A 14,651-nucleotide genomic window follows, 5' to 3' on the forward strand; every position below is an offset into this window, starting at 1 on the left:
ATAAAAAAACAGATATCACTTCATAACACCAAACCAATCAATCCAACTAAAACTAAAATTAAATTATCAAGTTGAATTGTTTGTGGGTTTTAGATTTGAAAGCCAATCCAATCAAAATGAAACAAACTTGTTCGTGTTTTATATCATCTATGACATTTAGATTATCTATCTTCATTTAAAAACTTTGTTATTATAGTTCAAGCCAAATTTAGCTGTCACTCTAAAATTTGAACACGTGTAGTGACAATTAATTAAAAAAACTTATACATAATCAATTAATTAAAAGTTTACTCTTATTTTTCTTTCAATTATTAAAACAACTTATACGTAAGCAATTGTTTAACAAGTCCTTGATGTAATAGGGTGGAAAACCAAAGAATGAAACAGGATCAGTAAAATAATGATTACATTAGGGCAGAGATTTCATTAAATTTGACTACTTGACCACCCACCAAACAATAAATCAAGAGAATATTGAATCCAGTCTTTTTAAAAAATAATCGAAACCATAAGTATAAAAGAAGAAAACCAACTTGCATATCACTCTCACAAGACTAGTCATATCCTCTTTGCAATTCTTTTGAGTTGCTCTCTAACTTAAAGAACCTTTCTCTGTGAAATTTAAGCAGCCATGTCAACATCAATATTGCAAAGGAAACGAGTGTATGGACTATATTGAAATGCCTATATTGTGAAGAATTGCTAAACATACATACCATGGCATGATAGTTTACATAGTTCTTGTGACACCACTGTGAATATTTACCCGATTGATGAAACCCCTTGTATACATTAAGGAACGTTACATGGTCACCCTGTATGTACTAATTATCAAAAGATATAAATATATGAATAAGTAAGCCGGGTTCGAATTTTTTCAGTTCGCTAATAAGTAAGTCGGGTTGGGTTGGCTCACTAAGTGACCAACCCATGGTGAGCCGGATTGGATTGAGTCGAGTTACCTATTTTGACAACTCTATAACTTAGTTACGACAATTTTATGCGGATTTTTGTTCGTATATAAACCGTTATAACCAAGTGTTATATACGGATTTTGGATCTTATGTAATTTAATTGTTTTTTAGTGAAACTTAACCTTACGTCAACTAGGTTGAGAATGTGAAAATTGGAAGAAGGAGGTGAAACGAGGAGATAAAAAAATTCAAGATGAAACTAGGAGATGCGGTGACGTGGGTGGATTTCAAATTTTTTTGAGGGATGCATAGCGTGGGTTTCAAATTTTGAGAGGTGCATGTTTTTTTCAAATTTTGACACTGCAGGAGACGAATCGTAAATCCATGGCACTTTTCCTTCAACTTCAAGTTCTTTTTCAAAATCAACGAACGTTCAAATTGCAAACCCAAATCGTAAGAATCCTAACTCACTCCTCCAGACTAATCGCAAATGCAATACACTTTCTTTTCAAGTTCCTTTCAAAAACCCGTAAATCTTCAAATTGCAAAGCTAAAACCCTAAACCCAATTCTTTTCGAAAAATTGAATTTCATTTTTCCCCTAAAACCCAAATTGCAAAATCAAACCTTCCCGCTCTCTCCTTTTCGATCCAATCTCCTTTTTCTTTATTACCCTTTAATTTTGAACTTCTGTTATTACCCCCTCTTACCTCACAGAGTTATACGACCCACAATGCTCAGTTGTGTCATAAAATTGAAATAACATGTCAAATTATTATTTTTCCCGATTAGTTTTGACTTAAGTATTTAGGGATTTCGAAAAGGTCTAAACTGTACATTTTTTTTTTTAAATGGACTAAAGTATATGAGAATAGTTGTTAAACTTAATGAATATATATAGCTACGTGGAAAGTTTTATTGAATTTTTGAATAAAAGGAGTTATTGATCTCTTGACATCCTTCACTGTCACATCTCAATTAATTGGACTGCTGAGTCACCAGGAAGCTTCCATTAATGCACCATGTCACGCGTTCAGTGCCTTAAAAATCCACCATCGATCCATGCATGCACGCCACTTGTCAATTTGGAAACTTCTGAAGTCAGTGGTGGGGGTGCAGGTGTTGACTAGAGGGACGCTCGTCCGTCTGACAGTGGGATTTTGAACAAAAGTGAATTTTTCTGGAAAATCTCCCACTCTCTTACGCGCACCTTCTCCCCTTCCAAAACTCAGACTTTTCATTTCTCCTCCTTCTTTCTAGAACTCTTCTCCTTCTCTCTTCTGCAACTTAACATCCTTTTCTCCGATCACGTTTCAGCACCGTAGGAACGTTCCCTACACCGTGAGCTCCATCTTGAATCGAACAACTTCCGATTCTGTAACCGGTAAGTTCCCCAACCTAGACGCTCGTTTCTGAGCTATATGTGAACCTAGAATTCAGCTGCATGTAAGGGTGTAGACTAAGTTCTTATGCTTTCTTTTGGTTAGATTAAATCGTTGAGGGTAGAAAACTGTAGTTGGGCGAAGCAGAAACCATTCTCTTAGAACGTCACTACTGATCCGGGTAAGGGAAGCTTATTAGATTTAATTCTTATGATTTTACTATACTGCATGTGCGTTATGTGTTGTATGAAGTAAGATTTATGATATTAGATTTTTTGATATATGAATATGATCCTGAATTGATGTATGGAAATAATGAAATGTTCTATGGTTTGATTAAACTGAAAAATGAGCTGTATGATGAGATGAATGCATGAAAGTATATACTGAGAAATATATTTGATGTAAATAAAACTTTGAATATAAATTTTCATATGATATGGAACGTTCGTCATCAAACGGTCTTTGACCGTTCGGTGTTATTGTCAAGTTCAATTGAAAAGGAATTCTTTTATTTGGAAAGAATTCTCGTGGAGGACGAACGCCCTCTTATGTTAGTCTTACGTTTGAGCGTTCGGCCAAACGGAGATATATTGAGAGTTGTGTGAGAGATTTGAGAAGCCTGAAAATATATATTCAGACACTTAGTCATATTGTTAAAAACGTAACTTCACCATTATAACTTATGTAAAATCCTATTTCTATGATATGGAATCAGCGATGGGTCTCGACCCAAAGCGTACGTCTTAAGTGGCGCTCGGTCTTATACCGAACGCTCGTCCCAAAGTGTAAGTGATAAGTAGCGCTCGGTCCTATACCGAACGCTCGTTCTTTCCAATATTTTTCAACGAACAGAAATAGCGTTCGTCCTCACTTTCATAGCGTTCGTCCGAAAACTTAAATAGCGTTCGTCCGAATACTTAAATAGCGTTCGTCCTAAACTTCAGTAAATTCGCGTACCGCGTTCGGTCATTTACTGGCAGTCGATTATTCTAACTAAATTGTACTTAGTACATTTAGTACTCGTCTTTTGTATCTTTATTCAGTTGAATTGACTCTGAAATCTTGGCAAGGTAATTATTTTAAGTATAAGTTGAATTGTTCTAGAGTCAGTTCCTTTAACTGATTCAAATTGTAATAGCGTTCGTCACACAAAATGCGTCAGCTTTATCCCTTCGAAAAACAATATCTTTCGGTTTCGTTTTTTACGTTCGTCCTCGTTATGAAGAGGATTGACCGTTCGTCTTTTTATGAAAGTGGAACAAAGAATGAAAATGTTATTAAGAGGAAGTATTATGATGTGCGAACAGTATAAGCATTGAAATTATGTTGATGGATTTTGAACGAGCGTTCCAGGGAGGAACGACTCTTGAATGAAAATTGGATTGTTAAAGTATGAATGTGGTAAGCTTAGCTGGCGGTTCATCCTGATATTCCGTGAGTGCTCGTTCTCAAGTAGAGAGGAGCATGTCATGTGTGGGAATGGCAGGAGGTCCTAGTCCATAACTGTAACTTTGGACAGAACGGACTAACCTCAGGTGGCGACTGATGAGTATTCCAGTTATTCCACCTGGGTGCACGGACGTCGTAGCTACACAGAATTCATACGGTCCGGACGGTCAGTCTAGTATCAGGAATTTGATTGAGTAAATGAATGAATTGTACGTATGTGTTGTGACGTATTTGATGTGTTTGATATGTATGAAATATATGTTTTACTTGAATTAAATTCAATAAGCTTACCCTTCGTTTCTCCTTTGCGTTGTCTGTATATGTATGTCCGTCTTGTCCTTCCAATGATCATCCGTGTGGATGTGAACAGAGGGAGATGCTTCTCTGGAGGACACACTTGATGAAGGATTAATTGCTGAAGAGAATCTGGTAGAAGTTGAAGTGAAGGCCGAACAGTAGGACGTTCGGTTAACTGATTAGTTTAGTTTAGTTAAGATAGTGTATCGTTCAGAGTGAGCGTGTTTTGCTTTATGTAAATACTTGAACGTTCGGTAATTATTTTTGTAAACCGTTCGTTCGTGTTTTGTAACGATCACTCATTTTATTGTGCGTAACTTTGTAAGGCCGTTCGGCCAAGAGCGTACGTTATTATTCTTATGTAAGACTGATTTGCTATATTAATATATGTGAATATTCTATTATATAGTTGCTGACTGTATAATTTTGGGATGTTACATTCACAAACTTCCCTTTCGAAAGAAAATTATATCTAAATTGGAGTTAGTGTCTTCTCTTTTTTTCCACACCTACTTTCCACGGATCTGACTTTAATTTTGTTATTTTATATCTTCCACAAAATTTCCTTCTTGAAAAGAAATTATCACTTTCTTCCTTTTGCCAAATAAATCTAATTAAATTCATTTTCCTTATTACTATATTCATATCTCGCGGACAAACAAACAATTAATTCTGAGTATTACACGGATTTGACATTTCAACGGACGAAAATTTGTGAACGAAAACTTTAACATCATCTTATCTCTTTTCATTTCAAATTTACAATTAATAAAAATCTCCAATACATTGTAGTTACATTCATCGGTGAGATGTTGATGCGTTCCAATAATAAGATAGATATGAAATAAATGAAAAATAAAATCTTCATGATAAAATCAAATAAAAGTATATTACCTTTATACTTTTCAAAATAAGTTCAAAATCAAAATAAAAATATTTTTTAAGAGTGGGAACAATTTCTTACTACCGTTGAAAGGGTTTTCGACGAAAGTCAAATAAGACTTTTAAAAACACTTTTTAATCATTGTTATATTATATTAAACATCTTAAAAAGTTGAAAGAATCAACGATGGTTCAAAATTGTATTCAAAAGTTCACTATACAACGATAATGTTAACTACTAATAAGTCGCGATTATTCTGATATGAATTATCGTTAAAAGATATAACTTTTTTCGAAAAAACTAAACTGTATCTGAAATATACGTATTCCACAATCCTGAAAAAACAGAACTTTCAAATATCTATTCATTTTACAATTTCAAACAGTTTGTACTTATTTAGCCTAATAAATATATTAAAGAATGCACTTCAACGAAATTTACTTAGCCCGAAATGGATGTGTTGAAGAAATATTCACATATTTACGCAATTGAAACAAATCTCGTCAATTTGACATTGTGATTATTATTTACACTAAAGTACCACTTGGTTGTTATTATCAACTTGAGATATATATTATTTCAATGTTATTATTTGATATTACAGCATAGGTCAATGATTCATGTTAACCTATAAGTACAACTAGTATTCTCGAGAAAATGCTCTATTACTATAATAATCATACTTATATTTACTACTATATTCTTGTAGATCTTAAAACTCTCTTACTGGTGGATCCTCCCTCACATTCCAATCTTCAAAAGTACGCGTCAGGACTTCAAAGTTGCTTAGATCATATCACCTGTCCAAATGACCTCGTTCAAGACTTCCGATAAGAACATTTAGCACCCACTGTGAGACTTTAGTAAAACTTTCCCCAGCCTCATCATCCCATAGTCATCACCTAAAGTCAAGCCTAACTCACAAGATGGAATCCAACCCAGTTTGACAATCCTTCAATACTAAATGCAAACGCTAATGCTGCAGAACGAAGAACAACGCAAGCGTTATGTCGAGCTTGTAGCCGTACACGCTCAACATTAGGCGGACCTTCAAGAACTCCAACAAAAGATGACTGACCTGGAGAACGAGAAATCACCTCCCTGACCTTGGCCTAACTCTCGAGAAGAAGGTCCAGGTAATTTTCGAGCAGAGTGTAACCTGCCAACACGACGAGGTTCGCATGAAAGCCACAACGGATCCCCTAACACAAAACTTAAAGAGACCGGAGCAGGTTAACCTAGCGTAAAACAATGAAAACTCGTGGACTTTCTTATTACTCAAAGCAATATCACGGCAAACACAAACATCATAACCTAAGCCAAGATAGACAGTAAAGTCCTAAGATTCTATGAGACATCCTGATAGGTGCATAAATCGAGAAGAACATCAAACTTCTCATACACACACCCAAAAATTTCGAGACAAGATTGACCATATCAAGAAATTTCATTCTTTCACAACACAATAGATGTTTCTTAAAATATTATCTCTTTAATAGTTTAAAGAGGGAATACTAAAATATAATGATATAGGAGTGAGTAGGGAGAAATTGAAATAGTACTATTTTGAGATCATGTATTTATAAAATTAAACTAAAATATACCAAAGTTATAAAAGATAAATAATATATTGAATATGTGTACAGTGTACATAAATAACTATGACTACGTGAAGCCTTATAAAGTAATATATATATATATATATATATATATATATATATAATTTCCTCTACTTTTAAAATATGAATACGTATTCCTAAAACTCATCCTCTCCCGGTGTGTGATTATTTTTTTCTCTCCAATCATTTATATAAACAATAATCAATGATATTAGTTTATCCGAAGTAGCATTAAATAAGGATTATTAAAACTAGAAATAAGAAATTAATCTTGAGTAGAAAAATAAGGAATGATAGGATCGATGCATAATTTATGTTTGACATGAATACGTCTTTCCAAAATCCTTTTCGTGAGGAGACGTTTTGTCAAGCAATATGTTACAATCGGTTTCTCTAGTCAAGTCGTTGCAATGCCAATAAATTGTACTTTTTTGTTTAACACAAAATTTCATTATATCTTAATCTATTATTACGGATGTGAAACTTTTGTATAGACTCCAATTACTATAAATAGAGTTTCTCTCCATTATATTTAATACATCGTCCCCTTCATTTCTTTCGAAAATCATGAGTAAATTTCTCTCTCAAAATGCAATCATTTTTGTATGGTTGCTATGCGGAATCATGTTCAACACTGCCTTTTGCAGCTTCAATATTCGTTGCAACCAACAAGACATGCATGCTCTCTTAAATTTCAAGCAAGGAGTTACAGATCCCTCAGCTGTCCTTTCCTCATGGACCACTCAACTAGATTGTTGTCATTGGAAAGGAGTCATCTGTAGCAACATCACTAGTAGAGTCACTCAAATCACTCTCCCCTGTTCTACAACTCTTCCTAGCTATAGGGACGAAGAAGATAAATCACATTGTCTTACAGGTTCCATTCCCCTCTCCTTATTGTTAGCAGAGTTGAAATATTTAGAATACTTGGATTTGGGAAACAATGACTTCTTAGCATTACAATTTGATTATCTTCATAATCATAATTGTCATAATCTATCTATACCTACTTCTTCTCATAGTCAGTGTGTCAACTCTTCAACTCTTCATCATCTTGATATATCATATAACTATAATCTTGTCATCAACAACCTTCGGTGGCTTCCCTACATCTCCTCCTTAGAATATCTCAACCTCAATGAGATTGATCTTAGCATGGAATCTAATTGGCTTCAATTAGTTACTATGCTTCCATCACTTTCATTCCTCAAAATGCGTGGTTGTCAACTTAAAGACTTGAGTTTGTCTCTTCAGTATGCTAATTTTACTAAACTCGAATATCTTGGTCTTTCTGCAAATGAATTTAACTCAGTGTTGCCTAAGTGGTTATTCAATCTTAGTTGTGGTATTTATCATTTAGACCTTAGGTCAAATTCTTTAATAGGACATCTACCTAAGGCTTTGTTAAATCTTCGAGAACTAGAAAACTTGATCTTGCAAGACAATAACTTTGATGGACCCATTCCAGATTGGTTAGGTGATTTCAAACATTTAAAAATTCTTATTCTTGGAATAAACAAGTTTTCAGGATCTATTCCCACAAATTTGGGAAATCTATCAACCTTGATTGAATTGGATGTGAGCTCAAATCCATTGACAGGAGTTGTGTCTGAGAGAAATTTAGCCAAATTGTCAAAATTAAAGTTATTGTATATATACTCATATTCCACGTTAATCTTTGACTTTGACTCGGATTGGATTCCACCTTTTCAACTTGAGGAATTAGTACTTGGGTTTTCAAATCCCAACCTTCCTGCGTGGTTCTATACACAACGATCACTTGAAATATTAACTATATGGAATTCATCATTTGAGGCTCCAGACAAATTTTGGAATTGGGTATCATCAGTGATTGAACTCGACTTAGAAGGCAATTTGATAGACGGAGACATGTCAAATGTGTTGTTGAACTCTACAGTCATTGACATATCATCAAATGGTTTGAAAGGTTGCTTGCCTCAATTATCACCAAATGTGGTTTTTGTCTCATTATCAAATAATTCATTATCAGGAGAATTGTCTTCCCTCTTATGTGGTCATAATGTGTCGAATGGGAAAAACAATTTGTTGTATTTGGACATATCATTGAATAATCTATCTGGAGGGCTTACGAATTGTTGGAAGAATTGGAAATCTTTGGTTGCTGTTCACTTGGGAAGCAATAATCTATCAGGAAAGATACCTCCATCACTGGGCTTCTTATCTAATCTCACCTCGCTCCATTTGCATGAGAATAAACTACATGGGGAGATTCCTCTCTCATTGCAAAATTGTCGCAAGATGAATAGGCACAAGATGAATAAAGCCTTGGTTGAGTTTTTTCCGAACAATGTGACAATCCAACTCAATATGTTTTGTACGCTCATGGAAGTTGGGATTATGAGCAATATGAATTGTTGAGCGGTTGTCACAAAAAAGTGTCACAGGAAAAGGCTTAGCAACTTGTAAATCCTTGAGAAGATAAGAGATCCATTGTACTTCACACAATGTTACTGCAAATGCGTGATTCTCAGCTTCACATGAGGACCGTGCTGCAATAGTTTGCTTCTTGGATCGCCATGAGATTAAAGAGGAACCAATGAATAAACTGTTAGGCGATTTCGGCAAGCATACCGAATCGTTCAAGTAATAAACCGGTAAGATCAGGTATCGTTTTCCCAAGAGACTCGTAATACTAGAGAATTGTGTGATTAACAACTCATATAGACTCAAGAACATAAAATCGATTTACAAACAAGTGCAGAAACATAAATTCACAAGTAATTACAAGGTTGGACTTTGGTATTGAAGGCACTTGGAAATGGAAAAGACTAGAAATGATATGAAATGACATTGTTAAGGTTAGGTTTCACCAATGGACTCTTGTGTATAACCAATTTCATCTCCTCTCTATCAATTTACTAAAGTCAATCCACTAAAACACTCTAGCCCTAATCCCTTAGGTGAAAGAGCCTAGGTTTTCCTTATCAAACTCCAACCCCTTGGACAATCTAACAAGCAAACCCGCATTAAGAATTAGGATCTTAAGACAACATGTGAATCATCTTCCATCCCTAGAATCAATGAACCACAAGGACTTCTATTTCAGTTCTGGGTTCCATCTTACGTCCCAATAATCCATGAAACCCCAAAATCAAGTCATGAACGTCCCCATTACATGCAAGCTTTAAGATCGGAAACAAGAACACTAGCAATTGATAGAAAAGGCATATATATAATCAAATCATTCACAAATTACACAAGATTCAGAGGCTACAACTAATCCCTAACAAGATGAACATGGAGAACCCTAAAGCTTACAAACATGGAAGATGGAAGAAGAAGGAGACCCAAAGGAAGAGGAGGAGATGTTCCCACAAGCTCCTCGCGCCCTCCATGAGCTCCAAACGTGAAATCGCACCTCCAACGAACCAAAGACCCAAACTCCTTCGCGTTTCAAGGTTAAATAAGCTCTGTCAGACACATCAGCAAAAGTCGCGCCCGACGCCCTCTCAGCCGCGCCCGGGCGCGAGGCTCTCTGGAAAAGTCGCGCCCGGGCGCCCTCTCAATCGCGCCCGGGCATGAAACTCTCTGTAAAATCACGCCCGGCGCCCCTCTGTCGCGCCCGGGCGCGGACCATCTGGATATGGGCGAGCGTCCATTGATCTCTTCATTGGACGAGTGTCCTATTCTCCTGGCCGAGGACGAGCGTCCACTGAGTGTCTTTTGGACGAGCGTCCTCTTCTGCTCGCTGAGCGAGCGTCCTCTCTTGCGACCACAGGGCGAGCATCCTCTTCTAGCTGGACGAGCGTCCTCTCTTGCGTCCACAGGCGAGCGTTCTCTTCTAGCTGGACGAGCGTCCTCTTCTGCCTAGTTGGACGAGCGTCCTCTTCTGCCTGGCTTGGACGAGCGTCCTCTTCTGCCTGGCTTGGACGAGCGTCCACAGCTCTTGGCTTGGACGAGCGTCCTCTTCTGTGTGCTGGACGAGCGTCCACTGCGCTTTGAGCGAGCGTACTCTCTGTCGTCCACACCGTGATGAGCGTTCGTTTTCTAGCTGGACGAGCGTCCTCTCTTGTGTCCACAGGACGAGCGTCCGTTTGCTGACGACGAGCGTTTCTGCTGTGTGCTTGCTTTGGTTCATCTCTATACATTGTTGGAGATTCTTCCAAGCTCATAATTAGCTACAAAATAAGGGATTATTGATGAAAATACATCAAAGTAGCCCAAAACACATTTATTCAAAAAACAAGACAAAAGAAGAGGATTTAACAAGTTATAAGTTAGAAAGGAGTTGATTTTGCTACTAAATTGATGCTTAAATAATGGTAAAAATTAGCATTATCATAAACGATACCTAGTAATCGATATTCTAGAGTCAATGCAACTAGCTCAGTCAGAGTCATTGTATGTGGTGAGCTTGTGAATGTTTGATGATGGACAGAAAAGGCCACACTCAAGTGAGTCCTTAACATAGCGGAGTACTCTATGAGCAGATGCTTGATGTTGATTTGTGGGGGAAAATAAGAATTGACTAAGTTGATTCACCACAAAAGTTATGTCTGGTCATGTAGTTGTAAGATAAAGAAGTCTTCCTATCAATCTTGTATAGGAGTGGATGTCTGAGATTGGTTTGCCAGTAATAGCTCCGAGCTTAACAAAGCTATCCATGGGTGTTGTTACTACCTTACAACATAGAAAACCAGAATCTAATAAAAGTTCCAAGGCATATTTGTGTTGGTTAACCACTATGCCCTTGGAAGACCATGCAATTTCTAAACCCAAAAAGAACTTGGCTTCTCCAAGATCCTTAATGCCAAATTGTGCATGAAGAGACTGTTTGACCTTATTGATTTCAGAAATATCATTTCCGGTTAACAAAACATCATCAACATAAATAGTAAAGTTGTGAAGGATTTATCTGTTTTCTTGGTATATATTGTGTGATCAACTTGACTTTGTGAATAACCAAGAATTTTCTGAGCACGAGAGATAGTATGGAACCATTGTCGACTAGCTTGCTTCAACCCATAGAAAGATTCTTTAATAAACAGACCTGCTTGGGCTTGGAAGTTGAGAGACCTTGCGATAAAGCCATATAGATTTCTTCGTCTAGATGTGCATGCAAGAAGGCATTATCTACATCTAATTGGTGTAAAAACCAATTTTTGGAGGAGGCCAAAGCCAATACAACTCTTAGAGTGGTCATTTTTGCCACGGGGGAAAAGGTATCCGTGAAGTCAATACCTTCTATTGGAGTGTAACCCTTCACAATCAACCTTGCTTTGTATAGTTCTATTATCCCATCATGTTTGTGCTTGACTTTGTAGACCCACTTGCAACCAATAAGGTTTTCGTTAGATGGTTTATAAACTAGGACCCAAGTATTATTACTTGCCAGCGCCTCTAGTTCTTGATCCATGGATATCCTCCAACACTCATGTTTGGAGGCCTCATAATATTTGGTGGACTCAGGTGTGATAGTGATATTCATAACAAAAGACTGATATAAAGGTGTCAAACAATGATAGGAAAGTACTTGAGAAAGAGGATAGAGATTACCTTTGCTTGAAGATTGATGTGGCACAAGAGTGGAAACAGTAAGGTTGCAAGATAATCCTGCAAGTACGAAGGAGGCTTTCTAATTCTCTTAGGTGAACACTGCGGTGTTAATATAAGATTATGTGGTATGGCTATTGTATCTATTGTTTGGTTTTCAGGAAAAGGATTTTGTGGTGTTTTAGGTTCTAATTCGGTTTTTGATATAATGTAATCGAAAGGTTCCATAGTATGAAAGGTTGGAAAGGGAATACTAAAACTGGAAGTAGCATAGGTAGATCATTTAGTTGGTATGGAAAATGTTTTCATGGAAGATGACATTCTGAGATACTGACAATTCTCTAGTCTTGATGTCATAAACAATATAACATTTTTTGTCACTCTTATATCCTAGAAAAATACACCTTGTGGCTATAGGATCAAATTTGGTTCTATGACTAACAAAAAAGTGAATCAAAGACCTTGAGGTGAGTGAGGTAGGAAGACATTTATATAATAGCATATAAGGGCACTTGTTATCAAAGATTGATGTAGGGATTCTGTTGATGAGATAAACTGAGTGCATAACTTCATAAGACCACAATATTTTGGGAAGGTCGGCTTGAAACAATAGGGCTTTAGCAACATTGAGAATATGATGATGTTTTCTCTCTACAATAGAGTTTTGTTGGGGAGTTTCTACACAACTTGTTTGGTGAACTATGCCTTTTGTAGCATAAAACTGGTTAAATTGAAACTCTTTACCATTATCAACTCTAATGGTTTTAACTATTGTTTGAAATTAGCTTTCTACCAATGCACAAAAGGCTTGAAGTAAAGGTCTAACTTCTATTTTATTCTTTAGCAAATAAATCCAAGTGTGTTTAGAGTAATCATCAACTATGGTAAGAAAATTAGATTGATCATGTATGGACATCACATAAAATGGATCCCAAATATCAGAATGAATCAACTCAAATATTGCAGTGGTAAATGAAGAACTTAAGGGAAAACTAAGCTTTCTTTGTCTTGCAATATGACATATATCACAAACATGATTTTTATTACAATGAATGAAAGGGAACACTTTATTAATTGTTTGACCTCTATCAAAAGAAGGATGACTCAATCTATAGTGCCATAAGTTGGGAAAACTAGAAGAAAAACTAAAGAAAAATTTTATGAAATGGTGTTGCAAATAATAAAGGGTGAAGAAGAGTCGATTGTCTAGATGAAAATATAAAGACCTCTTTTTGCTTTAGTTGTGCCAATCATCTTGCAAGCACTGGAATCTTGTATTAAAAAAATGTCATTAAAGCAAGTCAACTTATAATGAAGGGTTTGGGTTAATTTTGTAACTGATATCAGATTGAATTTTAAGCTAGGGAGATATAACACATTAGTTAAAACAAAATTGGATGAAAGGTGAATTGTGCCAGAAATGATGGCTGAAACTAAGGTACCATTGGGTAGGGACACTTTGACAAGTAGTATGCCTATATGTAGTAAAGTGACCAAGGGAATTCAAGATGTGATTCATGGCACAAGTGTCTAGGATCCATCTAGAGATTAGTAGATTAGCATTGCTTGTTGGAGTTGAATTAGTACAAAATTCACATGAGAAGTGAGTGGCGTGGAGTCTCTCTATCGTGGCAGTAAAGCCGATAGATTCTGATGTTGGCTTGTAGTAAAACCAAACCGTGCACTTCCTTGTGTGTCTTTTCCTGATGAATCTTTTGGGAGTTGATCTCACTTTCTTTAGTTACCACAATATTTGAAGACCTTGGAGCAACGGTTTTGGAATTTCTGAACTTAAAACCAGCAGGGAAACCATGTTTCCTATAACAAATGTCAATTGTGTGACCTATTCTTCCACACCACAAACATTTCTTGGAAGTGTATATGTTATTCCAAACATTGTCATTCCCTTGATTTTTCTTGGAGTCTAAAGCTTCATTGCTAGTCGTAATAAGAGCCTTTGGCATAGAAACATCTTAATGGTAAATTGTCGTTCTTATCATGCAATCAGTGCAAAAACTTGGTCCATATTGGGCAGATTATCTAGGAGCATCGATTGTAATCTAACACCTGAATATTGATCATTCAACCCTCACAAAAATCTAACCACTTGATTCTTATTTCTCTCTTCTTCAATTTTCTGGATTACACCACATGAACATTTGGGGTTGCATGTATAAACAAGAAGGGAATTCAAAACATCTAATTCATCCCATAAAGTTTTCAATGTAGTGTAAAATTTTGATACAGAGTTATCACCTTGTCTTTGGCTGAAGATATCCTTTCGAATTTTTGAGATTCTGTATTAGAGTTGAAAAAATAAGTCAAGCTGGTTTTCTGTTAGTTTTTAAAAACCAGTTTCTCTAAATTGTCATCACGCTTGTATATAGTCTGCATCTATGCAGATTCAATAATACAAAATATACACTTCATTCATTCTTTCTTCTTCTCAATTCTCCAATATGAATAGATCAGTATGTGGAAAACGCTCACGGAGCTCCCTCCACCCATCTGAAGCCTTCTCACTCCAAAGAATGGATTGCGCAATCTCCACGTTCATTGACTTTATTAGC

The 14,651-nt window shown here is 36.2% G+C and overlaps 1 protein-coding gene and 1 long non-coding RNA gene across 2 annotated transcripts; both read left to right on the top strand.

Annotated features, from left to right (window-relative positions):
• Positions 1-1,227: 1,227 nt before the first annotated feature.
• LOC148191567 (uncharacterized) lies at positions 1,228-4,448 on the top strand. Its single transcript, XR_015782546.1, has 4 exons — positions 1,228-1,367; positions 2,231-2,297; positions 2,401-2,476; positions 4,118-4,448. It is a non-coding gene; the product is annotated as an uncharacterized LOC148191567 (long non-coding RNA).
• Positions 4,449-7,099: 2,651 nt separating this feature from the next.
• Positions 7,100-14,514, top strand: LOC124842965 (receptor-like protein EIX2). The gene has a single exon (XM_088100666.1). It carries the CDS (start codon positions 7,114-7,116, stop codon positions 8,944-8,946), a length of 1,833 nt encoding a protein of 610 aa, XP_087956792.1. The 5' UTR covers positions 7,100-7,113; the 3' UTR covers positions 8,947-14,514.
• The last annotated feature ends 137 nt before the right edge of the window (positions 14,515-14,651 follow it).

The sequence above is a fragment of the Vigna umbellata genome, chromosome 10, assembly GCF_029865625.1.
Source record: "Vigna umbellata cultivar VRB3 chromosome 10, Vumbellata_1.0, whole genome shotgun sequence".
Lineage (NCBI taxonomy): Eukaryota > Viridiplantae > Streptophyta > Magnoliopsida > Fabales > Fabaceae > Vigna > Vigna umbellata.